The sequence below is a fragment of the Plasmodium cynomolgi genome, chromosome 2, assembly GCF_000321355.1.
Source record: "Plasmodium cynomolgi strain B DNA, chromosome 2, whole genome shotgun sequence".
Classification (NCBI taxonomy): domain Eukaryota; phylum Apicomplexa; class Aconoidasida; order Haemosporida; family Plasmodiidae; genus Plasmodium; species Plasmodium cynomolgi.
Window position 1 is genome coordinate 568,093 of NC_020395.1, and position 27,208 is coordinate 595,300.

Consider the following 27,208-nt stretch of genomic DNA (forward strand, 5'->3'; position numbering starts at 1 on the left):
TTTTCTTTTCTTTCTTTCTTTCTTTTCTTTTCTTTTCCTTTTCCTTTTTGCTTTTTTCCCTTCTTTTTCTTTTTTTTTTCTCATTTTCCGTGGTGCACAACAGGAGTAAAATCGCGGAAGCTAGGAAGCAATTATTGTTTCCTTCAAGTGTACGCGATGGTAACGGAAAAATTAATTAATGTACACTAGTTACACGCAAATCTAAAGGTGTGTCAGTTCTTATTCGGGACTTTTTCCCTCGCGTTTTCACCCATTTTTTTCTTCCATTTTTTGCCCCCATTTTTTGCTCCCATTTTTTGCTTCCATTTTTTGCTTCCATTTTTTGCCCCCATTTTTTGCTCCCATTTTTTTGCTCCCATTTTTTGCTCCCCATTTTTTGCTCCCCATTTTCCTTTCTCATTCGCAATTTTCCCGCCATCCTTTTTTTTTCTTTTTGCACTTTCTACCCATATTCCTTCCTCAACATTTGAACACATAAGGGTTATTGTAATTTATAGAGTTGCGCGTCAACTAGAAGAGCAATTATTTATTTCCTACTCGAGTGTATAGCTCCCATTGTGTACTGCTCACTCTCAGATGCTTGTTCGTTAAAACACGTTTTCCCCCATTTGGTGTATATTTGTGTACTTTTTACTTATACCCGTTTTCCCCCTCTGCGCGTTGGCGCATATGGCATTCATTCCGTACACTCCTCTTTGGCGCTAAGATTTGTACTGTTATTTTTGTAGAAACAACCTCTAACTGTTCTTTCGAGTTGGGAGCATTTGTTTGGCGCATTTGTTTGGCGCATTTGTTTAGCACATTTGTTTAGCTCATTTGTTTAGCACATTTTTTGGTACATTTCTTGGCACATTTCTTGGCACATTTTTTGGCACATTTTTTGGCACACTTGTTTGTTCGTTTGTTTGTTTATTTTATTTATTTTTTTTTTTTTTCCTTTTCCCCACTCCTACATCCCCCTTTTTTTTTTTCATATGACCAACAAAACAGCAAGTGTACTTATTCCATTTTGCACTTGAATTGACATATTTGGAAAAAAAAAAAGGGGGTAAAGGGAAATTTATAAAATAATCCCCTTCCATTTAGCGTTTTTTTTTTTTTTTTTGCATTTAAGGGAGAAGGAAAGAGCTGTAAAATAAGTACAAAAGAGGCGAGGGTGAAAAACAAATAGAGAAGGAAGCATTTTCTAGGGCACCTGTTTGGAAAAGGTGTAAATGTAAAGCTTTTGAAAAGAAAAAAATAATTAGCTAGGAGGTAAACCTACCCAGTAAGAGCATGCGGAATAGTCTCGCTTAGATGAAAAAGGGAGAAAAGGGAAGATCACAATTACAAACTTATATAATGTGATGTATATTTACTATAATGAAATACTGTGGAAAAGGCGCTGGAACCATATGCACATATAGCGCGTATAAGGACTTAGCTTCCAATAAAAAAAAAAAAATTGGCTACCCACCTTGAACAGAAGGAAACAGCTGGAAGGCGGCGACGGTAGGTGTAAGATTGTCTAAACAGATAGGTACATACATAGCACGCGCTGAATAATGCAAAGGTGAGAAGAGTTAAGTGAGACTCTGGACGCGCGAGCATAGCAAAGAGATCACACACACGCAAGCAGGGAAACAAGAAAAAAAAACGTAGACAAGGCAACCAGCAGGTGAACACACAACCGATTAGCAGCACAACCGATTAGCAGCACAACCGATTAGCAGCACAACCGATTAGCAGCACAACCGATTAGCAGCACAACCGATTAGCAGCACAACCGATTAGCAGCACAACCGATTAGCAGCACAACCGATTAGCAGCACAACCGATTAGCAGCACAACCGATTAGCAGCACAACCGATTAGCGGCACAACCGATTAGCAGCACAACTGATTAGCGGCACAACCGATTAACAGCACAACCGATTAACAGCACAACCGCTTAACAGCACATGCGCAGAAGAAGCAACGCGTGCCCACGGAGATACCCTTCCCCAAGCGTGACACACCAAAAGGAAACATAAAAAATGATAAGGACGAATTCAATCTTTGGCTAACAGAAAATGAAAGAAGCATCGTTAGAAAACGAACTGGAACTTATCTATGAGTACACGCTATCAGTGGAGCTTTTAATAAAAAAGCTGAGTGATTATATCAAGAGGAAAAACACACAGAAAAAATAATCGAAAGGAAGGACCTCTTCAACAAATTTGTTCTCAAGTACCTAAATAAAAATGTCCCATCGAAGTTATCTCATCATATGCGATATACCAAGAATAACAAATTTTATGAACAGATTTTTCTGTGCGCATTTTACCATATCATTGTAAAATTGGTGCTGCGCGACCCGCTGTTCAATTTGCAGAAGGGAGAAGGACGAAGCGAGCATGAGGGGTCCAACGAAAATGATGGTTGTGGGTTGAAGGGAGAACAGCCCAAATGTACAGAAAAGGCAAATGTATATGTAACCACGAATGAAGGGATGGGAAGGAAAGAGGAAGTGTCCAGCAAGGCACTTGAGTACATAACGAGGGAGAATTTGCCGTGTCACAAGTTAAGTGACGGACTTTTAATTCTGCATTCGACGTATGAGGAAATATGCAACGTTATCTATGCCTTCAGCGTTATATGCTATGTGTACGAGTTTCATTCGTTTTTTAGGATAAAGAATGTAAGGATTGCAAAAAGTGACAAGTGCGCATTTGGCTTTTTCAGCTGGATTTACGACATAAAGTTGTTCGTTTTGAGGAGTTTGAAGCTGGGAGAGGTGCGCACAAGTGGGAGAAATGAGAGAAGTGGGAGAAGTGGGAGAAGCGGGAGAAGTGGCAGGAGCGGCCAAAGTGACAGAAGTGATGAGAATGATTCAGCGGAGACGCAGAGCCCCGATGTAACCCCGAACAAAGTGGCGAACTGCGCGAATGACCAAGAGAACGAGTTCGACAGTGGAAACAGCAGCAACGCGGATTTTATGACAACCAGGGCGGTTGGAGACAACAAATTTGTAAAGATGTGTGTAGAGAAAAACGATTCACAGGAGAATTCCGCCCACTTGGGTAGCACCACCATGGAAATGGAAAATCCAATTATTGATGAAGGATTTTTTAATTTCATGTTAAACAGGGGCAAACATATCGAGAGAATTTTCTTCGCCCATTTAGACGAGGTGCAAAATTGCTGTGCTGGCATAAATGACGAAGGAGTTTCAAGTAACCATTTAGGAAGAGGCACCAACACAGGGGGGAAATATAACCAAGATGATAAGAAAAAAAATTATTCAAATGGTACTCCCGATGGGGATAGGAGTGTAATGTCAGATGACATACACAAAGGAGTTGGAGCTTCTATGGGTGCACTTCAAGGGGGAAATGCTGACGTAGGAAGGTATACCCAATTCAGAAATGATACGAAAAGGATGTTAGGCTATGCCGGTGGATGTGGATGTAAGATAAAAAATTACAACGAAGTGAAGTCCCATTTTGAACAGCTATACAGTAGGATGAAGAACGTGAAGACGTCCAAGTTGTACATACCCCTCTGCCTATACGTCAATTACACATTTGATTTTTATCATGTGAGTACAAAAAGGAAAATTTGGAAAATCATAAATTTTAGTTTAAGTTTTGATGAAGGAGCGTATGACTCTACCAAGGTTAACAAAAATTGCAATGAAAATAATGTGAACAGTTTTTTTTCAAATTGGAATAGACAGCCGGAGGAGGATGTGAACAAGAGAAGTTGTGTTTCGTTTTATATGGGAGGCCTCGTCGAATTTATTAACAAAGATAACAGTTTGGAAAGAAGACACATAATGGGTGCTCTGAAGAAGTTTATTGACTGCGAAATGCTCGATGGAAATCATTTGCCTTCCCTGGAGGAGAAGGAAGAGGAAGAAAAAAAAAATAAAAGTGATGCAGCAGAATGTGATGAATACCTTAAAATATTTTACATGCCCAATGGAGTGTTTGGACAGGAGGGAGACGTTGGAAGGAAGGAACCCGACTGTAAGAACAACACCCACAGTGTATCGGTCGCTGAGCATTTTAGTTATGATCATGTGAGTGCAGAAATGGAGCAAGTCCAACCCTATGGAGGGGAAAATAACTCCCCACGGAAGGGTACAACAATGGATGATGAGAAAAAAAAAGGCAAAAGGGGAAGAAAAAAAAATGCACAAATTGATCCATTTCAACGAAGAAGGAACCCAAATTATGTCATTATAGGGATAAACGAATTCGTTAGCGAGCATCTTTATATGCTCATTTCGTATATCTGCTTAAACGTAACAAAAATTGCTATCTTCCTAATCGAGAGATACAACATGACCATACCGAACAGGTTCTTAGATCTGAGCTCCTACCTATTTATATGCCAAACGAATAAGCTGAATTCAAACATTTTACATTTCATAAACAAGTACAACATTGACCGTTATCTTTTTCGAAATGATGTTTCCAAGAAGAACTTGAAGGAAAATTATTTTATTTACAAAAAGATCGAGTGCAGTGAGATGGGGAAAAAGCACAAGGATCTCTACTTGAAATTTTTGGAAGACATTGAAACTGAGCATTATGTGACTGGCCCTGGAGGGATCAAGAGAGGATGTTCGGGACTCTCCTCCGGAAATGCGAACGGTAACAGGGGGAGAAACACTAACTCAGTGCGCGTCCGCTTGAGGGAAAGGCGCCGCAGAGGGAAGCACCATGGGGGGAATTTGGACACAGGGTACACTTATGATAGTGGTAATGGGGGCAGCAACACGGGCATCACGAGCAGTAGTAACAGTGGTACCAATAGTGGAAGCCACGAAGCAAGCCCTGGAGGAGGAAGCCATGAAGGAGGAAGCCGTGGAGGGGAAAGCCACAGCGGAAGTCACAGTGGAACTCACAGCGACAGCAACAGAAGTAGAAGCAGAAGCAGCAAATTGTACTCCTCACCGAACACTTACGGGGATAGCCACAACCAACATATTAATTACCCCGCGTCGACTAAAAAGGAAAACATGCAAGGTGATAAGAAAAATGATTTGGTAGTGCCAGAGAATCACAGTAGGCAATCAAGCGAAGGGAGGAATTGTCCCAGCAGCAATGTCAGTTTCAAGCAGGGACAGCACAGTGGTACAACTGCTACTGTGGAAAGGAGCGAAGGGGGAGGAATGGGGGTACCAACAAGTAGCCACTCCGTTATGAACAGACCGAATGAGGAAATGACATTCGATGTGGCAACTGCCATTTTGTTGCCATCGGATGGGGGGAGCGCAAAAAGGGGTGCTGGACATATCGGGGGGGTTGTCTGTGGAGATGTCGTCTGCGTGGGTGGAAGTAATCGGAGTGGAGGTACCAACAGGGAGCATCCTCTCCATGCGGGCGCAACCCAACAAGGAGACCAAGCCGAAATCAAAAGAATCGAAGAGGCAGACCATTCCCCGAACTTCAACCATATTAGCAACATTAAATATTGCACGAATGTTACGTACAATAATTACGAAGGTGAACTATACTACCGCGCGTTTGGCAGCAACGTGTGCAAGAGGGAGGATACATACAATAAGGTGAAAATGTGTCATTCGGAGGGGTGCAAGCAGGAGAAGCGGTTGCAGCAGGAGAAGCGACTGGAGCTGGCGAAGCAGTCAAATTGGCAGGACAAGAATGGCGATGCTTTTGCGAATGAAGTGCTTAACGTAGCAGAGAGTTGGCACCACGGTAGTGGAGCGGGGGACAAAGGAAGGACGGTTAGCAGTTCCCCAAGTGACTTTCCCCTGGTTAGCAGCACCCCGAGTGACTTTCCCCTGGTTAGCGGCGCCCCGAGTGACTTTCCCCTGGTTAGCGGCACCCCGAGTGACTTTCCCCTGGTGAGTGTCTCTCCAAGTTGCTCACCACTAAACCCCGCGTGTGTTAGAAGCATAAACTTCCTAAACCGTGAGTCGTACCCAGTCAAGCTAAACGTGCCGTACAGCCTGCACCTGAATGACATCCTAAAGAGCGACGTGCGAATCTCACACGTGGTGGACAGCTGCAAGGGAAACAAAACGTTGGAGCTAGAACTAATCAAGCAGCAGCTAAAAAACGGAAACGTAAAGTATGCAATGAAGTTACTGAAGATGTTCAATTACGAGTTGCTGCAATTTCCAAACCTATTCTACTACCTAAATTACAAATCTTACAATTATCTGGTGAACACCTTCGACAAAAGGTACATAATTTACTACCTATATGACAACCCTAAGTATTTGAAGATGTATTTTAATGCTTTATTGAAGAAGAAGAATTTGGAGGCGTGTCTCCTGGCTGTGTACTTTTTGTACCCCCTGTATATTTCCTCCGAAGACGCAGACTTTCGGATGTTTTATTTTTTGTTTTTCAAGCCGAGGAAGATGAAGAAGACGAATTACAACAGCAACATTGTGAATAACGAGCCGTACCTGCGGCAGTACGAAAATGAGTACAGAAATAGAGACAGAGATAGAGATCGAGAGGCAGGAAAGAACAACGGTAGTGGGGGTGCCAACGGCAATGGAAATGCCTCCGAAAATGGGGCCGAAATTGCTGCTGCGAGTGCAGTTGGGAGGGGCACCCACCCTGTGGCAGGTACCAACCCGTTGTGCAATCACAACTACAACACTGTATATTCCTTCCTCAAGAACGAATGCGTAATTATTAATGATCTCCATTTCTGTTTCAAAAATGAGGAAGTCATGCCGTTCGACAGCGTCACGAGGAAGATGTACAAATTGACAGACCTGTGTAAATATTTCGACGTATTTGAAAAGCTAAAAAAGATTAACACAGAAATTATTAGGAACTCGTTTGATTATCTAATTAAGAGGAACGGAAAGTGTTCATGTCCCAAGAATTTTATTTGCATAAAGGACTTAGGGTCATCTTTGAAAGTAGTAAAAGTTGTAGAAACTTTTGAAGATTTCTTTACACTTTATGAACACATAAAGAAAAAGGAAAGAGTCATATTTATCGACGCGGAATGGAAATGCACTATTTTTCGTGAAAACCCCATCATTTCCATTTTTCAAGTGGCCCTAAAGGATACCCCCGTGTCTTACATAATTGACTTGAAAAAAATTGCAGTAGAGAATTACGAAATTAATTACTACATTTCGGATCTTTTTCGGGATCAAAATATTATCAAAGTTGGAGTGGCCTTTTTAAACAACGACATGTTGCATTTTAGAAAGTACTACGACATTTTTGCCATGTTGAAATGGGAAAAGTATCACAGCATATTAGTGGACAGCACTGATAAGGGAGAAGTGCCCATGGGGGAAGTACCCATGGGAGAAGAACATACGAACTTTGGGGCCTCATTTCATCTCCCTTTAGGAAAGGAACAAATGACTAGCAACAGCACGAGTGACTGGGATGTGTTGCTAAGGCGGGCCATGAAGAGCGTCTACGAGAGTGATGACCGTAGTGGAAGCTCAAATGATGGTGGGATCCACCTGAACGAAGGGGAGCAGGGCCAACACACCAACAGAAGTAGTCCACATTCTGCAAATAACCGAAGGAAAGAACAAAGAGGAAAACAAAACACCAATCTCAGTCACGACATAAGTTATAAGAATATCTTTCCTGTTAATTATTTTGTGAAATACAAAAAGAACGAAGCATTGATAGATAAGCATTTGAACTCAAAGTGCAGTGGTTGTGGAAAGGTTGGGATTTATAGTTGCATACACAAGTACTACGACTTGGAGTGTATTTACCTGAAATATTATGAGCAGCTGAAGGGGTACTTTCCCCACCTACGAAAGAACATGAGTTATTCTGTCAAAATATTCGGGAAAGCTTTATGTCCGGATAAGGAAGTTAACAAGGAGTGCCAGATCTTGAACTGGAACTTCAGACCCCTCTCCTCCATCAGTGTAGAGTATGCCATATTGGACGTTCTTATTTTGAAGAATTTTTTTAATTTAATTCAGTCCAAGTTGTCATTTAGCATCGAGCAGGCACTCTAAGGAGGGGTGTGGGAGGGGTAATGTGGGAGGACTACACCCACTTGTGAAAGCTTCGACGAGTATGCATCACGAACATACGTTGATATACTGTTCACGCAGAGCAGCGGCCGTGGAGGACAACCTCGCGTCCACGGCGTTGCACAGATTGACCGCCAACTGGGTGCACGCGAGCCATTCGTTTACACCCAATTGGTACAAAGTTAATCATTTGTTCATGTCGAGCGACAGAGCGCTTTGAAGAAAACGACCTCCGTTCGAATGAAACGTGTCTTTGAAGTGGCTACAGTTTTAAAAAAAAAACTTTTAAGGAAATTTTTTTTAATTCACTAATGGGGAAGCAGTTCCACGTATTGCTCACACGTTAACTGCGTCCCCCTTGTCTCAGTTGTCCCTTCTTCGTGTTTTTCGCTTCGCCGATTTGTTTTTCCTTTTTTTTCCCCCCTTTTTTTTTTAATTTAAAACCTTTAACTTTTGTCAAAAAATATTTTTTATAAAGTTATACATAAAAATTTAATTTTTACTGTAGTGAAAAGGAGAGGAGAAATATATGCAAACATAAATGCAGCACTTTTTAATGTCCTCGTGGATGATAAACATATCAATGTGATCATACCAATCAGGCCAAAAAAAAAAAAAAATGACGCATGAGTGTTACGCATTATATGTCCAGGGAGAAAAAAAAAAAGGAGGAAAGAACAGCATTTAGGCATGTACGAACAAATGGCCAAAAATAATTCGCGCAAATGGTGTTTACATATTGGGAACAGGTTTGAAAGAGCACCTACTCATGGGGAGGGCACAAGTGCAACAGTGTAGTAGTAACAGTGTAAAGGTGCCTATTCGGGGGGAGGAAGAAAAAGAATAAAAGAGAAAGCAGAGTTCAGTGTTATGCTACATAACGAGTAAAATGCCTTCCAAAAAATGTTGTTAGGGCGAGAAAAAAAAAAAAAATGTTTTTCCCCGTTTATCTCCACCCACGAGTTGGAAGCAGCTTTGTTACTTTGCGATTGTTCCACAATTAATCTTCTTCCTCTTCTATCTCGCTAGAATTTTCCTCATCATCACTGGAGTTCTCATCGTCATCTTCACTGCTGTTGTATTCATTGTCACTGGAAAGGTCATCCTGTTTGTCCAGCAGTTCTTCTAATCGTTTTTCATCATCTCCTCCTATGACCAAAATTTCGCCTTGCTGTTTAAAATCCCCTCCTTTATATTCCTTAATTTTATCGCTAATCAATTTCATGGCCTCTTGAATTTTGGACATTCCGAGATCTTTATCCTGACAGGACGTAACAATAACATATTGTGGTGGAGCAATTAGCTTAATATTAATGGACACTTCATCGTTCGAAACTTCCTTTCCTTTTTTTAAAGCTTCTTTAACAGCATCAATTCCTTCGTAACTGAAGCACCACACATCAATTCTTCCTCTCAATTTTAGGGCTTGTGCGGCAAGTCTAAGTTGAATATCAGCCAGCAAGGAATTTTTCACATCTTCATTTAGTTCTATGCCTTTAAAAACCGCTTCCGGGTTTACAGTGGCTTCTTTTAAAGCGTCTAGGGCATGTCCATACTTCTTGTAGAGTGGCCAAATGGCTATTCTGTTCAATTCCTCGACGGTCATATTATGCTTCTGTGCAACGTGCCTAACAGTTTGGTGTACTTTTTTCGACTTGGAAAAGTGTTCTTCACATTTCATGATATCTTTTGGCGATACTCTCCTTTTGGACAAATCGATGTATCCCTTTTGACTATCGACTCTTAGGACTAAAACTACTTCGTGCCTTCCAACTCGAATTAACTTATTCACACTTCTGAATCGTCTCTTTGACAGCTCGGACATTAGGATCATTCCTGCGAGGGGGGCGCAACGGGGGAAAGTGTGGCTGTTCGGCGTAAGAGGCGTAAGCCATGAGCGCAGAGATATATTTTTTCTCCACTGTGAGCACGCCCAACGTTGAGCTCTTTTTCCAATCAGTTGAGCGACACGCAGGGATCCCTTCGGCTGCACACAGCACTCTGTTTATTTTGCTTTGTCGTACCTTCCATGTCGTTATATTCCAGGATGGAGACGTAGGCTCCCATATCTTCAATCCTGTTAACCTTGACCATGATCAAGTCGTCAACTTCGGGAAACTTCTTCTCATAAAAACGGCAGTCGCCTAAATCGGCTTTGCTCCTCAGCAGGTCACCCATCTTGACTCAGGTTACGCAGAAAGGGTGTTACAATTTTGAGGGGGGTAGAAAACCGCTAATTGAAGCGCTAGTATTATTACTCCACTTGCTATGAATGGCTTTATACACAAAATGGCGAAAGGGCGAAGGGGCGAAAAGGATTTTTTGCTGAGAGGGGAAAATATATGAGCATATTTAATGGACTATATATTATTCGAAATTTGCTCATACACGCTTCTTCCGTGTTCCTCACGCGGGGGGTATTTTGTGCTTCAAAAAGTGGTATACCTGTAATGCTGCAAATGATGCGGGAGAATGGCCTCAAACTATGCAAAGTGGAAAGAGCTCGAACTGAAAGGGCGTAACAAAATGTTTATTTATTGCTCTTTTTTTTTTTTTGCGCTTTTTTATTTTTTTTTTTAATATTGTGGGGGGTACATAAACAGTGGGAAAAAATAAATTGGGGAGGAAAAAAAAAAAAATGTATGCTTTGTTACATATGTACATTGATGCAGCAGAACGTAACTTTGAGAGAGTCGATTTTTTTTTTTCACTCTACTCGACCATTTTTTTTTCCTTTCCGTTATCCTTTACTTGTCGATGAAAATATTTTGCGAAGGGTGCTTTTTACGTGTATATATATGAGGCTTCTTAATATTGGGGACTCCCCCGTTGCAGCAACATGTGACATGCTGTGCTGCGGTTTTACGCGGTGAGATGATTACCCACGGGGGCTAGCCTTTTGAAAAGAAAAATCCGTTTCTCCGGGGGTGGTGCACAAAAAAAAAAGGGACCATCGCTCGACAGAGAGGGAACAACCACCGTTAAGCCAAATTGGAAATTCCTGAAAAAAGAATCAAAAATGTGGTGCAAACATGGGGCATATGTACGTGAGCATATACACGCATATATTTGTACGAAATAATGTACAAGTATTCAAGTGTAAAAAAAGGAGAGGATGCTAACTTTATGAGTAAGCACCTACCGCGTTGTACATCCTGTCGCTGCCCCTCTTTCCGCCATCGCAGCTCCACGGTGGCATTGACAGTTTATGCTTACTACCAGAACAGTGTATTAAAACAAACTTGCAGAGGAGGAACCGAACCCCTTCACAACTGCTCCTGATTGGTCGAAAAGGGAAAGGAAAAGAAAAAGGCCGTCAGCTGAACCAGGGGGTCAGGGAGGTAACATCCCTTATCGAACGCCGCACCAGACTTATTGAACTTCGCGTCAGACTTATTAAATTTCGCGTCAGACTTATTGAACGTCGCGCCAGATGTGTATGGCATGAAATATTTGGCTGCACTTACATACGTATGATGCAATGTATGGATGCGCACGCACGTGAAAGAAAGAGGTCACGGCAGAACGGCAGTGAAAAGTCTCGACAAATGAGTTGACATGGGGGAGGAAAAAAAAAAAAGGGTAAGTAGCCACGTGCACGTAAAATTTTACGTGAAAGTCGCCAAAAGGTACTGCTGCCTTTGTGTGAAAGGCGCGCCACGGGGAAGGCAACATCGTTTGTGTCCCTCCCCCGGGGGAGAAAGTAAACAAGCGGACGTGCATATATATATATATTTATGTGCATGCCGCGGCGCGCAACGAAAAATAACTTGGCAAAGGTAGCACAAACGCAAGCGCCAAGAGGGGGAATAATTCTTTTACATGATTGACAAAAGGGGGTAGAGCCGAAATGGGAGGCGGCTCTATGGGCACAAAAAAAAAAAAAAAAGCAAAAAGCAAACACACACAACTGTCTGTGTGTTGATGTGCATGCTCGTGTGTGCACATATTATGTTGGGGCTCACCCTGGGGGATGAATCAGAACGAGCACCATGGACCAAAAAAACGAGTGGGTCTCCTGCCTACTCGGTAAAGCGGAGTTATAAATTCCCAATAAAAAAACAAAGTAATATATCCGCGAAAAAAGAATTGATGCATGCAGAATTTAATGAAATATTATGCGTCGTAACTAGTTTGCTAGATAAGTGTTCACTTCTGCTTATCCAGTGTTTGAAAAAGTTGTATGCACTGAGGGATGCTTTTCCATGCTTATTTTCTATGAATGCTCTTCTAATAGGACAGACTTCATTTTTTGCGTTCCTCTCAATCGTGTGTGCTATTCTTTGGAGGATCACAAAGGGGTGGTACTTCTCTTCTGTATTGACTCTTCCAGCGGATGGTGAGTTACGTTTGTCAATCCATTTGAGCGCTATTTTTATGTATCTCCTTTTGCGATGAAGGGGAGTTTCGCCATTTTGGGGGACTGCACCATGTGAAGAAAAAACATTCCCACGAGAAGCGTTGAAGTGGCCACACTTAACTGCGCTCCTATTTGGTACCTTTGCATAAGTATGCTTGTGCTTCTTCCCCATCGTTTCGACCTGTAACATATCGTTGTGGGTCAACACCTGGTCCGCTTTTGAAATAACGGAGCGAATGTACCTATTATACTTGTGATCGTAGAGGTGTCTACTCTGAGGCACGAAAAGGAAGTTATCCTCCTTTTCAGATAAAACGATATTCCAAAAGGAGAAATAATTGGGGAAGTTACAATATTGTGTAAATAAATTAACTACGTTACTCGAATCGTTGGTGGAAATTTTTCTTTTGTTAAAAAGGATGCTTTTGTGAGGGTAGCCCTTGTGATAATACTGCTGGAAAATCCTTTTTATCACCTTTAGGTTATTTTCAAAGAAGTAGACAAAATGGTAGTCGGTGCCAAAGAAGGGCAGGTAACTCATCAGGCTCATTCTTGTGCTGGACCTTTTGTAGATCCCCTGCATGATTTTGAGATAGTCAAAATTGAGGCTCAGCAGGTCCTTCACTTTGTCAAACGTGTCGTTAGAAGATATAGCCTCGTTCTTCCCCGCTTCGTCCCTCCATGATGTGTTTTTCCCCGCTTCGCCCTTCCATGATGCGTTCTTTCCCGCTTCATCCTTCCATGATACGCCCTTCCCGGCTTCATCCTTCCACGTAACCTTTACCTTGAAAGCACTGCCTCCCCTTTCGGCCCTTCCCCCCGCACCATACCCCTTCCTTTTATTCCTTTTGGGGGGGCGCAAAAAGTAGGAGCTGCTCGATTTTTCTGGAAACGAATACGCAGGTAGGTCTCCCCTTTGGTCCACTCCCCCCCCTAAGACTACAACTTTGGTATCTCTCTCAGGATTGGCAACATAATCGAAGAATTCCAAATCGCAAATTGACTTCTTCTCTGCTCTTCTTGGTGATACCAAGGTGCCAAAGTAATGGTCTTCCCAGTACTTACAAAAGAATTGATAAAATGGGTAGAAGGAATGATACACATCTGACAGGAAATATAAATAATTGACGCTTCGATCTATGTGTAAATTTTGGACCAGCAGAAAGTAATCGAAATTGTTTTGCACTTGTTTCACTAGTTGGTATTTCACAAAGGGGTTCAACTTTTTGAGGGCATATTCGACTAGCAGTTGGTTCAGCTGATTTAAGTGACTCATATCGCTGACCAGTATGTTCTCCTTCTTCTCTCTACTTTTGTAGTAAAGAGTGTATATGTTGTTTTGCGCGCGCTGGTTGTTGTAGATATTGTTTATAATGATGGGCACAGATGACATCGCACGGGTGGTGATTAAGTCGTTTTTACTATCCTCCTCATTGTCTCCTTCCAAGTAGGCGCTATTCACATTGCTACGAAGGGTGTCAACTATTTTATTATGTTCTTCTGAATGCAGTGACCAAATTTTTTTATCCCACTGGGCGGACCACTTCCTCTCGTAGTAGTCTACAATTACAGCATAGATTAGGGGAAAGAAGTGTACCTTTTTACTTCCCTTTTGTTTATTAAACTTTTCAATTTCGATAAATTTCTTACTAAATTCCTCATTGAAGAGTAGAAAGAGCTTTGCAAATTTTCCCTCTGCTACCAAGTGGTCGTCGTGGTGGGTCTCTTCCGAGGAGGATCTCTCTCCGTCCAATTTTAAGTAATACTTTAGCATTAGTAGCTCGCTGATATTTTTATGTATGTAATTCCCCTTCGTTTGAAATAGCAACATTGCATCGTCCGAAAATGCCAACGGGATTTTCTCATAGTACTTTAGCACTTCCAGTAAAAATTTTGCTATGCTGCTTTGGCTGTCTTTATGCCTCATCAAGGTGTTCCTAAGGATATTCTTCTGTTCGGTGGTCTCCAGGAGGGATCCTTTTTGGTTCATCACGAGAGCGTTCTCTTTGCTCATAGGGTGAAGCTCCTCCAACCAGAGCGCACTGCTACAGATATGTCTTCCATTTGTCTGCTTGCTTCCGCGAAGGTTTGTGGTGTCCCTAAGGGAAGTGCCCCTACATGTGTCGCTATTCCTGGTGAACTTTTCAGGGGGAATGTCCTTCATACCCATTTTTTCTCCCCCCTCACAAAGGCTGCGAAGTGTCTCCGCCACGAACAAGTGCTTATAGTCGATCGGCACGCTGTTATATTCCCGCCTCTTAACGAAGAGAATTCCCCGCTTGATTATTTTTCTCACAATATTGTTCTTGTCGCAGGGGTGTCCAGGTGTGATGCGCTCTCCGCTCTTCCGTTCGCATATGTGTGGATCTGTTTGTGGGTCCCTCCCCACGGTACCTCTCGAGAAGCTCCTTTTCGTCCTCTTCGCATCGAAGCAGGAAAAGCTCAAGTGATAGTATTCATTATTCAAAATGGAAATATTTACGATGTCCAAGTGTGGGATAGCACTGGGTGAGAGGATTACCTTTCTGTTAAGACTTGTGTAATTCGTTTTGTGCAAATAGAAGTTTCTGTTAAGTGCGTTTCTTTGGATTTTATTGCTCACCTGTTTGTGACTGTCCCGATTTGTTTTCAAATGGTAGGTGCTCACTTTCTCCGTGTAGATTAACTGGATGGGGAGGCTAACAAATTGGTTTGATGTCACATCGTAAATTTTTAAAAAGCGTTTGTCAATTAGGAGAACGTACATAAATTCGATCAGATGAATAATAAAATGGGATGACAAATCATAGATGTGAAAGAAGCTAAACAGAATTAAGGTGAGTGTACAGGTGGATACATCTGTGTGTCTTTTTAAAACATATTTTCCACACCCTAGGTTTATATACCCTAAGTAGTAGTAGTACAAATTATTCGTGTTTTTATCTCTGATGTTGACTAGGTTGTTTATTTTGTTTTTTATTTTTTTATTCAATATTTTGTCGCAACTTCCGACAAAGACGAGGGAAAGGCACTGATAAATCAAATTGACTATATCGTTCACATCTTCCTCCTTTATTTTGTACAAGTGGTTCTCCTCATTATGATACTTCTTTCCTAACAATCGACTGGTTATGTAATTTTCGTCCTCCACAGGAGAGTACCAATTGTGTAAGCATTTCTTCATTTTCTTTATCTTTTTAACATACTTCAAAATTAATTTGTATATGTGAGAGTACACTGAGTTTTTTTTGGTGGTGGATGTGACCCCCATGATGTTTGTCGAGTCTGCGCTTTGTCTTTGCTTCACTTCTTTCTGCGTTCTTCCATCCGTTTCGTTCCTTTTTCTGGAGTGCGATGAACCGATCTTCTTTTTTGCGTCCTCGGAATCGCTGGAGTAGTCGTCATACTCCAGATGCGCAATGAGGTCATGCAGGCGACTGTTGATTTGGTCATGCAGGCGATTGTTGATTTGGTCATCCAGGTCTCCCCGCCGCTCTTCTCCGCAGCTATGGCGGGGGTCCGTATAGCGGCCATCATCATCTTCGCCACCATCGTGATTGCCATCATCATCTCCGCCACCATCGTGATCATCATCGTCATCTTCGCCACCATCGCTCCATAGCTGCCCATTTATCGAGTCGCTAACCCTAACTTCGGTTTCCCTGCCGCTTAAACTTCCCCCCCCCATCTGATGAACCACCCCACTTGTGGGCACACCTCCCTCGGACTTCTTCCCACTCGTCTCGCGCATAACTTCGTGTACACTTGGAAGGAGGTCCTGCACAAGGTTCTCCCTCTTAACCTTATCCTTAATCTTTTGGACCAAATAGTTTACCTTTTTGTACAGCTTCTCCAACTTCTTTTTGGCATAAATTCCTTTATTAATATTTTCAAAGTAGGAGATATATTCGAAGCATATTTTCTTGAAATGCTCGTGGTGCGTCGAAAGGTATTTTAAGCTGAGGACTTGTAGCACCCCCATGATGATGTAGTACCTGAGCATTTCGCAGTTATAGACGAAGGTGTAATCTTTTAGCAAACTGTGTTCGTGATTGCGCTTCTCTGCGTTGGTCTGTTGGTCGCTACTTGTGTCTGCGACATATGCACCTGGGCAGTCGACGCGGTCATAGCTTCTAGCGTGGGTTCCTCCTCCACGTACGCCATGTGCGCCATGTACGCCATGCACGCCGTCTACTCCGTCTACTCCATCTACTGCGTCTACTCCGTGTACGCCGCTACCTCCGCCGTGGAAATAATACCTCAGGGGAGCGCCCCCCGGGGATAGCTTATCCCTGTAGCAATGTACAAAGCTCTGCTTGGTTAGACGAAAATAGCGACCACCCTCGTACATCCTATTCATCTCGTTACGCACAAAATCGTGGCCCCAATTTAGGTGCCCATTTAGGACGATGAATTTTCTCTCCAGTTCTTTATCCTTAAAGGTTCCATTTTTGTTAATCAAGTACATATAGGGTAGCTTACTCTTCTTCTTTCTACTCCAATCGTTAGGAAGAATCCTCAAGAAAGGAGGAATATTCGACAGGATGTATTCATGAGATAAATCCACAAAGTCGAAGATGATCATATTCCGCGCAAAAGATTTTACCATAATTTCGTACTGATTAAAATAGTATATGTGGTCCATTATGGAGGGCATAAAAATCATATTAAAGGCGTGAATATTGTTGCTTTTGAAAAAGGATAATGAAACTGCTACGGCAGATGAGATGATAATGTGCATTATGTCGTAGGACATATTATCTGAATGTAAACTTTTCATGGAAAAGGTTAAATCGTTTTTGTGCATTTTATACGGTACATTTGCGTTTATAAAATATAGTAAAGAAATTATTATGGTGTGGAAAAGGCTTCCTTTTTTAAAAATTGATACTTCCTATAGACCAGAAAATGCACAATAAATTTAACTTGCTCAGATTGCTCTTTTGTAACAGTTTAAAAATGTATCTTGTCAAATATTTATTGTTGCTATTCATGTGGAGGTACCCTAGACAAAGGAAGTTCGTACTCAGGACTAGGTTGTCTAAAGATTTTTTTTTCTTTCTACTGCTGCTTTTCATTTTCTGCCATTTGTGGTCTACCCTTTTGGTTTTCTTTTTCTCTTGAGAATTTTCGGAGAAAATCGAATTGCACATGGGGGAGTTCATAAGGGAGTACACTTCGTCTATATTATCTGGTCGATTTTCTGGGTCACCATCTAGTAGATCCCCAAAAGTGTAATCATCTGGACAGCCATTTTTTTCGTCCCTTATGCAATCTCGTATGCCATCCTGTACGTTTTGATCCTCGTCATCGTTTGGGTCCTCCTCCACGTCGTCCTCTTTACCCGATCGGTCACGTATGTACTGACGCATATATTCATTTCGCTCCTCCCACTCCTCGCTGAACTTATCAGTGAATGGATCCACGTCGTCACCTTTGCTAGGGCGATACGTGTAATGCGGTGTTCCCTCCTCCGCGGGGTCAACTCCCTCATTGAGGTATTCCATTCTCTCGCACTGTCCACCCGTAAGGTCGTAATGCAGGGGGTACGCCTTGTCGTAGTCCAGTTTATATGTCTTATCTGAGTAGTCCTGTTTAGCACCCCCATCGTAATGTTCCTTGCCACCCCAGTCATGGTCCTCTTTTGAACTTCCTTCTTGATCGTCCTGCTTAACCCCCGCGTCCCCGTTCTGCGGAGTGTCCGCCCGAATTAGCATCCCCGGGTCTGCATTAGAATCCCCATTTGGGTAATAATTCACGTCGGTGCTTCCTCCCGTTACGTTGTAAATGCCCTCCTCCGCGTGCCCCTCGCGGTGGTGCTGATAGCTGGTGGATTCACCCAGGGGGTTCCCTATCCCACTGCCTATATTTCGATCAAGGGTGTTGCACGAAAGGGACGACGCATCGTCACTGGTCATCGGAACGGTTGAAGTGTCTTCATCGGATAATTCGTTGTCATGTGCATAGAGCAGATTAAAATAGTTGGAATCGTCCCCTACACACGCGTGTCTAGATTCTGTTCCCCTTTTCACACATCCCTCTTTTTTCAAGTACTCAATTTTCGTGCCCACCTTATCCGTCTTGCTTAATTTTTTTTATAAAAAACAAATTTGTAGTTATCGTCCCTTTGCCCATGTTCGTTAAAACATTGAAAAAGCAAACTGTCCAAATTCAGTTTCTTCTTGCCGTCATATAATTCTTTGAACAGAGCACTTAGACATATAGACGTTAACTCGCGATTCTTCGATGATATTAACGATAGAGATATGCCCAAAATAGAACAAATGTAGAGGCACCTATTTTTGTACTTCAAAATGTACTGTAAAAATAGAGAAATTTTTAAACTCTTAAAAAATTGTAATAATCCTAAGCCGTATATTAATCCCGCAAGAAAGTACATCCCACAATATTTATAATTCTTATTCAGAAATTTAAATAAATAATTTTCATGATTTATAATGTTTACTAGGACGGTGTTTTTCTTCTTTTGCATGTCGTCATATTTTTTGTACAAAATCGTTTGGCATAGGGAGCATTGCAATTTGAATGCGTTTCTGATTTTTCCATTCACAAAATTATTGTATTTAATGCACTTGGCCTTGTCAAATGTGAAATCATAGTAATCAATTTTTTTATTTAATTTTTTTCTATTTTTAAAATCGTTTACGTCGTACAGGTTTGTGTATTCCTCCATTGGTGTGTTGTTGTAGCTGGACATAGCATCGTTCGCTTGGTGGGTTCGTTCTCTCTGGATTACGCTGGACACTGCACTGTTTCTCACGCTCCTGCTGGAGTTTATGGACGGCCGGCTGTGCGCCACTCGCTCGCCCCGCCGGTTATCTCCACCGCCATAGTTACCTCGGTCAACTGCACCGCCATAGTTACCTCGGTCAACTGCATCGCCATAGTTACCTCGGTCAACTGCATCGCCATAGTTACCTCGGTCAACTGCACCGCCATAATTACCTCGGTCAACTGCACCGTCATAATTACCTCGGTAAACTTCCCCACCATAATTGCCTCGGTAAACTTCCCCACCGCTGCTACGCCTTCCAGGTTCCCCATTTAAATTCGAGCTGACCTCATTGAGCACCGGCAGCGATCCGTTGCTTTCCCTCCTAGGCAGGCTATTCAGCATGAAGCTGTTTCTTCTGTCGTAGTACAGAAACGATATTTGGCTGTCCCTCCTCGTCTCCGTGTCGTTAATGGACCTGTTGCAGCTATATCTGCGATTTATGTTATCGAAAGAAATGTCGTTTATTTTCTCCTGGCCCATCGTCTCGTTAGCAGCTTTGTTGGGCGTGTATAAAAAATTACTCGAATAAAACTCGTCATTAGAGGAGTCATTCCCATTGGGGTTGTAACTGTCATTGTAAAGCTTTTTCGAGTTTGTATTGGCTCGCCTAATTGGGTCGTCTCCTGGAGCATCGCTTCGACCACCGTGTTGGTGATCCCCATTCGGGCGCCCATTTTCTCCGTCACCTTCCACATCGATCATACTTTTGGGTGAATCCACACATTCGGGTACTTCCCAAGTTTTATTAAAGTCGCTATTGTAATCACTTTCCTGGTATGAGGAGGAGCTAGTCGAATCTTGTACTTCATTTGGAACACCAGACCGGTTATTATCCATTTCGTTGTTTCTGAGCGACTCTCTATGTGTCAATACATTGTGCGATGTGCTATTGTTAAATTGGAAGTTATCGAAAAAGTCTCCCGTGTGTGTAGATGCTTGAACTCCTATTTTATTGGCTAGCTCCCTCATAGGCACGGTGTTAAAATTGCGTAATACATTTTTGCAAGCCTGTAACTCTTTAAGCTTTTTATTTAGGATGAAGATTTTCTCGATTTTGTCTGTCTTCATGTGGACGTTCAGAGAATTCAGCAGGCTATTCACGTTTAGTTTGATTCTGTTCATGTTGTTTTTTTTTTTTTTTTCAAAGAGTATTTCAAATTGTGCAGCTTATCTCTCTGATTCGCGTTGTTGCTGTGCGCGGCACTGAAGGGAAGAAAGGAGCTATCCCTCGCGAGGTGCACAGAGCTATCGTTGTGTCCGTTGTTGCCGCCGTAATCGTTATTGTTTCCACCGTAATCGTTATTGTTTCCACCGTAATCGTTATTGTTTCCACCGTAATCGTTATTGTTTCCACCGTAATCGTTATTGTTTCCTCCGTAATCGTTATTGTTTCCGCTGTGACTGCTGTGGCCGACGTGGGCGCCGCCCTCGTTGTGGTTGCTCCCATGGATGCCATTCATTCGGTGGCTATTCAGGGGGCTGTTCTCGAAGTGACTAATGGGTGGGCTCTCCTCCATGCTAGTCGGCACATTCCGACTTACATTGTACGAGTTGGCTCTACCCACGTCCCGGTAGTTACCAACTGTACTGTTTAGAGGTAGCACATTTAAGCGGTTACCATAATTTCTAGAAATCGCATTCCCTGTGTTTCTTTCCGGGGTCCTATTTTGATTGTAACTGAAGCGATTCCCCGAGTTGCTGCCTTGACGCTGCATGCTCCTCGAAGTGTTAAGCAAGCTTCGATAATTTAAATTATGATTTGTCCTTAACTCATTAGTGCGCATGTGCCAGTAGCTATTAAATTCCCGTATTCTCCTATTCAGCATGGTGACTTCGGATGGTTCGTTGAAGGTGTCAGTGTTAAACCGCATGTTGCTCCCAACGTTTCTGTTAATGTTGTTCTGGTTGTTATCAAATCGTGTGTAATGATACGAAGCAGCGTTGCGCAAATGAATATTTTGAATGTCATTTTCGGAGTTGTCTCTGATTAGGACGTTGCTGTTCCTACGGGGAATGCTGGCAGTGGGCGCGCCATTTGGGTATCCCGTTCCGAGGGCGTTGTTCCTTGGGGACTCAGCGACAGGGTTAGAGGCTCTGTGGACAGCAACGGGATGGGGTCCACTAACCCCATTGTTCCCATTCATCCCGGTTGCCTGATTCGTCAGGTTCACATCTAGGCGATTTTCCCCATTGCTCGGCCCGCTATTCACAGGAAATCCATTTTCATTCAACGAATTGGCGTAGTTGTAAAAGGTAGCGCTGGGGCGCCGGTTGGAGCCATCCACGGGATCCCTACTATAGGCGCGAGATGGTACATTAAGGGAAAAGCTATCGGTCGGAGGGATCGATAAATTGCTAAGGCGACTTTGGTTCTGTCTGTACTCAAATAAATATACATACAAATTATACTTTATGTTAAAATTGATGTCCGGTTTGTAATGAATCGAGTTGATAATGTCGAAGAAGTTAATTTCGCTAATGTTAAACATGCAGATATATTTCATTTTGTAAAATTTTTCTAGGGTATAATAAAGGTGCATTAAATCTAAAACTTTGTCAATATTTCCGTTAATTTTGGTGTCGATAAGTATTTTCTTCTCTTCTAATTTGTCTAAATTGACCAGTTTGATTATTTTTTTTAAATGCTGATTTACATTCTTCCTGTTGTACTTGTGTTTGTGAATATATGCGCTTTCTAAACTGTCTGAGGAGTTTTCCAGGTCTATCAAATCGATTAGGTCCCTATTTTGTGCACGTCCTTCCTCCTCTTCTTCCTCCTCCTCCTGCTCGACGCCGTCCTCCTTATCTTTCAACAGCTGTATCTTTCGTTTCTTGTAATATTTGGAGAAGTAATAATTGTGGAAATTATTCAGGTAGACGAGTACGGGATCTTTGTTGTGCGGAAAATAACACGAGGAGATATTTCGATCCATTTTAAATGTATCGAAGAAAAAGCAACAGTCTTTCAATATTTTGTACTCGCTTAGGTAGCTCTTCTGGACAATTAGGTTCTTTTTATCGTAGCTGTTGTTCGCTTGATCCTCTCTCTGGGCTCTCTTCCGTTTTTCCTCACTGCGCGAGTCGTGTTTCTCCTTACCGTACGCGCGCTTACCATAGCGATGGAGAGGACCATCACTCAGAAGAGCGCTGTGGAAACTCCTATTCAAAATATCTAAAACTTGATAAAAATTTTTCTTCACTCTTGTATTTGTGGAGTCGAAGCATTTGTTGAAGTAGAGGTCCTCCCTGTTTATGCTGATGTAAAAATTGGCATTCTTAAAGTTGAACGTCTCGTAACAGTCGAAGAGTTTTATCATTTCCATGGGTAGGCGATCTTTACTTAGAAGGAGTGCAGTCTTCGAGCATTTCTGTGATTCCTCTCTTTCGTCTCTCGCCTTGTGCCCCTCCCACCACAGCGCGTCTCTCAGGACATGTCTTCCCCCCAAACCACTGCGCAATACATGGTTAGCACTGTGCACGTGGATATACAGCAAATAGGAGTACCTGTTCAGGGCATATAAATTTTCGTAAAAGACGCACTTAAGTAGTATGTTAACGAGATTCATGTCGTCTATGTTTAGCGAATCGAAGTGTTTTATGTTGGACGTGTGAAACTGAATTTTGTTTTGGTAAAAGTAGAGGTGATCACTGCTTTGCTGTTTCTCCTTCGCGTGCTGTGAGAACGCGCAGCTGGACGTGGCACTACTACTGTGAGATCTCTCAAAGGAATTTCCATTGCGGGGTGTTTTTTTTCCCTGTTTGGATGGAATAACTGCTCTTTTACGACAATTAGATTGCTTCCTGTGTGTGGACTTCCTTCCGTATGTTGCCTCCTCTTTGGGGACTTCACCGCGGGTAGAATTATGTACACAACTGTTTCTTCCTCCTTGAGACCCCTTCTCTTCTGCGCTTTTCATAAAATTTACTGGAAAGGTGGGTACATAAATTACATCCAACTCGTTCTTAACAACATTCCTAAGAAAGTTATCTTTGATAATTTTTTTTTTCAAATTTTGTCCATAGAGTAGACTCAAATGGGAGGCAATTAGCAAATTCTTTAGCGGAAAATACAGGGGGGAAAAATAGTACAGAAATTTCATTTTATTGTCAAGAAGGATTAACGATTTGAAGGACTGGAAGTTTGCATAACAGTCTGTTACGTGGCTCTCGCTTGTGGTTATACGGGTCATTCTACTTTGGCTATACTTCCCTTTCTTAATATTCTTCTTCCTTCTTCTCCGTTTTCCCCTTCTCTTCCTCCTGTCCTCCTCCTCCATGAGAACCCTGAAAAGTTGCTCCACCTCCCTCAAGTAATATTCATATTTGAGCTTGAGCTTCTTTGTGTGATTCTCATTATGTTGAAGAAAGAAGGTAGCATTCAAAAAATGGTTCAAGTGGCTATGCCCCTCCTCCGCATCGTAGCAATTAGCAATTTGGCTAAGAAGTTCCATTGTGTTTGGGATGCTACTCAGTTTGGTGAATTTTCCCTTTAGGTAATTGTTTAAAAATGTGTATTTGTCAAATTGGTGGCTTTGTTGTAATTCTATCACTCTGTTTTTACTAAGGGGGGAATGGATTCGTTGTGTCTTTCCACAAATGGGGTCTCCCCTTTGCTCCATTTTGAGAGAAGAGCATCTATCGCTTTTTCGCACCGTTAGGGGGAACTCCTGACGTGTTACATCATATATGCACCGTTTTAGCAATTCTTCCTTGCAGTACCTTCTACATACATGCTTGTAAAAGGGAAGCAGATCTCTTTTCCGCCATGAACTCAGCTTGTTCATGTAGTGAAACATAAAATTGTACAGCTTCAACGTGTATGACAGGACAAGAATTAAAAATACGATGTCGTCTTTGATTTTTTGTTCCACCAACTCGCTCATGCTGATTTCGTCATAGTAGGAGTGTAGATAGGCTAACAAGAGATACCTATTGCGGTAAATATGCTTGTACTTGTCATGTAGGTAGGTAATAAAATTGTTAATAACGGAGTAGTAGCTGTTGGAGGTGCTGTCTGGGGGGAGGTCCACGCCTTTATCCATTTTGCCACCACGTGGGAGGAACCTTCCGTGTGTTATCTTCTCCACCTTATCGTCACTGTCACAGGAATTAGAAGAAGATCCATGATCCTCCTCACTATTTGAACTTTCCTCTGCTTGTCCAAACCTGAAGCAGTTAAATTTCGATTCGATGTACTCCTCTGTGGGTATGAGGTTCTTCCCTTTTTTAAGATACAAATATTTTTCCATTCTTCTGTACATTTTTAAGTCTTCTACGCAGATAAGCATGAACAGATATACAAATCGGCTGAACTCGATATGGGCCAGATTCTCCACTTCGAAAAAGTTTCTGTTGAACATTTCGTACTTCTCCGTTTGGTTCTTTACCCAGGTGTCCTTCGCGATTGGGGGGGCACCAAACTGTTGGTTCGGGTGGGGGAAGCATTTCTGTGTCTGGGTGTATCCGCTCTGCAAATGGGCACTCCACAGATTTACACTTCGCCCGTTTGAACTTTTCCCGTGTTCGCTTACCCCGTTTGTGCTTTGCTCGTTTTCCTTTTGCGCCTTGACGCTGCTCGGGGAAGCCCCCCCCCGGTGAGAGTACCCCAAATCGTGGTGACCCATAAAGTATATGTCAATATTGAGAAAGTGAAAAATGCCCTTGTTCTGCTGCCCCCTTCTGCACTCATAAAAGCAGAGGGTAAAAAACTGAGTGGCAATCTTTTTGCATATATAGTTGTAGAAAAAGGACAGGACAAATTTGAGGGTGGGGTTTTTGGGTAGTATGTCGATGTGGACTCTATATGATTTCAAGCGGAGCTTCTTCTTGTCAAAGTCGATCGTATCAACAGTGACATGACAGAGATCTGAGTTGTGTATGTTATATATCTGCGCTGTGTTGTTGTACAGGTATATGCTTGAGAGGTAGACATCGTCGGAGAGTAGGTAGAGCATTCCATCTTTGTTCAGGATGATAATGAAGTGGTTCATTTTGTTAACATCTAGGATGAGTCTATTTACCTGTGTGTTCTTTTTTGGATCCTTTTTCTCTCTTTCGCCATCTTTCCATTTTAGTATGTCCCTCTTTTGCTTTATCAGCTTTTTAAAATAGTGGATCCTCTTTTCTCCAGTAGAAACGTTAACAATCGTGTGATCGAAATTTCGTTCCCTCGGGTTGCACTCCAAATGGGTTGTGTTCATTTGGTTGTTGAGGAAGGCACACATGTTGTAGGGGTAGTACTTAAGGGTGGAGAACTCCCTTGTCATGTTAATCGTAGTGAAATTTAACACATTCGGGACAACCTTAATTTTATCCTTCACGTATTTGTGATATATTGGGATAAGAAATAGCAAATTGTTGGCATTATCGTAGACACATAATTTAATTCTACTTTGGATGCTTTTATTTCCTCCGGTGGTGATCACAAGTTGTGGTTTGTAAGCTTCTGTGTTAAAATTTATGTTTCTGTACGTTTCTTTTTTGTAAAAAAACTGCTTTTTTTCGATGCTTAGGAAATGCTGGAAAGGGAGAAACTTGTCCATTTTCTCCTCCTTCAAATAATCCTTCAGGTATTTCTTGTTGTACTTTACCACATTGTAGAGGATATAAAAGAAGAAGTACGTCTCCGTGTTTTCTTCAAACGCGATGCAGATGTTCACGTTGGAGTTGATGTGTATTATGTTCATGTTTGGGATTTGGTTCAGCCGCGTTTCGCAGGGCTCCTCCCGAACCGAGGAGGGGCCATCGGATGAAGTCGAGGTAGTGGACGTAGTGGAAGATGCAGAAGAAGTGGACGAAGTGGAAGAAGTGGAAGATGTGGATGAATCGGCTGGGAATGCCTCCGTGGGGGTGTGCGACGAACCCTGCCACAACGGGTCGGTCCACATAAAAACCCCCTCCTCACGGTGAAAATATTTGCACTTGCGGAAAAAGGGATAGTCGTTCCCGCCTACGTCTTTGCTGCAGTAGAACGGGTGAACCGCGGACAAGTAGAGCACTCGAATTTTTTCCTTCACGTTGTTCTTGTAGAAGGAGTACGTGAAGTACTTCCGTCCGTTGGTACAGCTTAACGAATTTACAAAAAACAAATGGTCATTGTGGTAAAATACTCGGAGGGGGGTATACCCAAGGGAGAATTCTGTCTTCCTCGTTTTGCTTAAAACGTCTATTATTTGGACGTTTATCTTATTTTCGCAGTTTCGCTCAAACGTGTAGATGTAGTTGTTCTTGTGGGGGAGTAGGGCGTCCTGCTCAGCTGACCCCTCATTGTTAAGGGCACTACGCCGAAACACACTCTTGTCATCTGATATGAGGTAAAAGAAGGTACCGCTGGAAACCTTAAATGATTTCCTAATCCCATCGTAATAGTGAAATGTCATTAGGCTGTTTTCTTTGCAGTAGGTCAGCTTGTATTCATATAAAGCACCATTCACTATATTGGAATAAAATTTGGTCCTTTTGACGTTCCTATTGTAAATATTATTAACGTAAATTTTTTCTTTACAATTTGTTTTTCTGCTTGTATCTCCTTTTTGTTTCCTTTTTTGCTCAAAATTGTACACCTTCGGGAAGTACCTTTTCAAATAAATATCTTCCTTTTTTAGCAATGTTAGTAATTTTAAAATGTGTTCCTTTATATTTCCCTTTTCGTTTTTTTTTTCTTCACATATCCATTTTATGTACGTCAAAATGTGTCCGTTCTGATTCGAGTCATTTTTGCATTCTTCAATGCTATAAAAATTGTCTATATACGTGTCGACATTTTTATTGGGTGTACTTTCTTCTTTATCCCGTTCGTCTTTTTTTTTTTTTTTTTGACGTCAAAATAGTTTAATATGGAATACTGATTATTCTTGTAACAGTAACTGGAGTTCGCGGCCCCTTTTTTGCATAGACTAGTACTTTTCTTTTTTTCGATTTTTTTTTTCCCCCCCCAAATGGGTTGTTTGCTTTTGCTAACTATCTTCTTTGACTCGCCATCTTTTATAATAATAGCGTACACCATTTTAGGGTCACTTTTCGGTGTGCCTTTTTTTTTTTTTTTTTTGGGCTTTCAGCTCGGCACGGTGGGGGGATTCCGCAGAACGAGGGGAAGTGTGTAG

The 27,208-nt window shown here is 42.0% G+C and overlaps 3 protein-coding genes across 3 annotated transcripts; 1 reads left to right on the plus strand and 2 right to left on the minus strand.

Annotated features, from left to right (window-relative positions):
* Positions 1 to 2,050: 2,050 nt before the first annotated feature.
* On the plus strand, positions 2,051 to 7,953 carry PCYB_022280 (hypothetical protein; the record flags this gene model as incomplete). The annotated part of the gene is made up of 2 exons (XM_004220577.1): positions 2,051 to 2,132; positions 2,162 to 7,953. 2 exons carry the CDS (start codon positions 2,051 to 2,053, stop codon positions 7,951 to 7,953), a joined length of 5,874 nt encoding a protein of 1,957 aa, XP_004220625.1.
* Positions 7,954 to 8,971: 1,018 nt separating this feature from the next.
* PCYB_022290 (eukaryotic translation initiation factor 2 alpha subunit) lies at positions 8,972 to 10,149 on the minus strand (the record flags this gene model as incomplete). Its single annotated transcript, XM_004220578.1, has 2 exons — positions 8,972 to 9,807; positions 9,996 to 10,149. 2 exons carry the CDS (start codon positions 10,147 to 10,149, stop codon positions 8,972 to 8,974), a joined length of 990 nt encoding a protein of 329 aa, XP_004220626.1.
* Positions 10,150 to 12,011: 1,862 nt separating this feature from the next.
* PCYB_022300 (hypothetical protein) lies at positions 12,012 to 27,111 on the minus strand (the record flags this gene model as incomplete). The annotated part of the gene is made up of 6 exons (XM_004220579.1): positions 12,012 to 15,132; positions 15,202 to 17,117; positions 17,188 to 18,390; positions 18,417 to 20,174; positions 20,225 to 26,829; positions 26,859 to 27,111. The coding sequence occupies 2 exons, from the start codon at positions 27,109 to 27,111 to the stop codon at positions 20,225 to 20,227; spliced, it is 6,858 nt and encodes a 2,285-aa protein (XP_004220627.1). The 3' UTR covers positions 12,012 to 15,132; positions 15,202 to 17,117; positions 17,188 to 18,390; positions 18,417 to 20,174.
* Between the last annotated feature and the right edge of the window lie 97 nt (positions 27,112 to 27,208).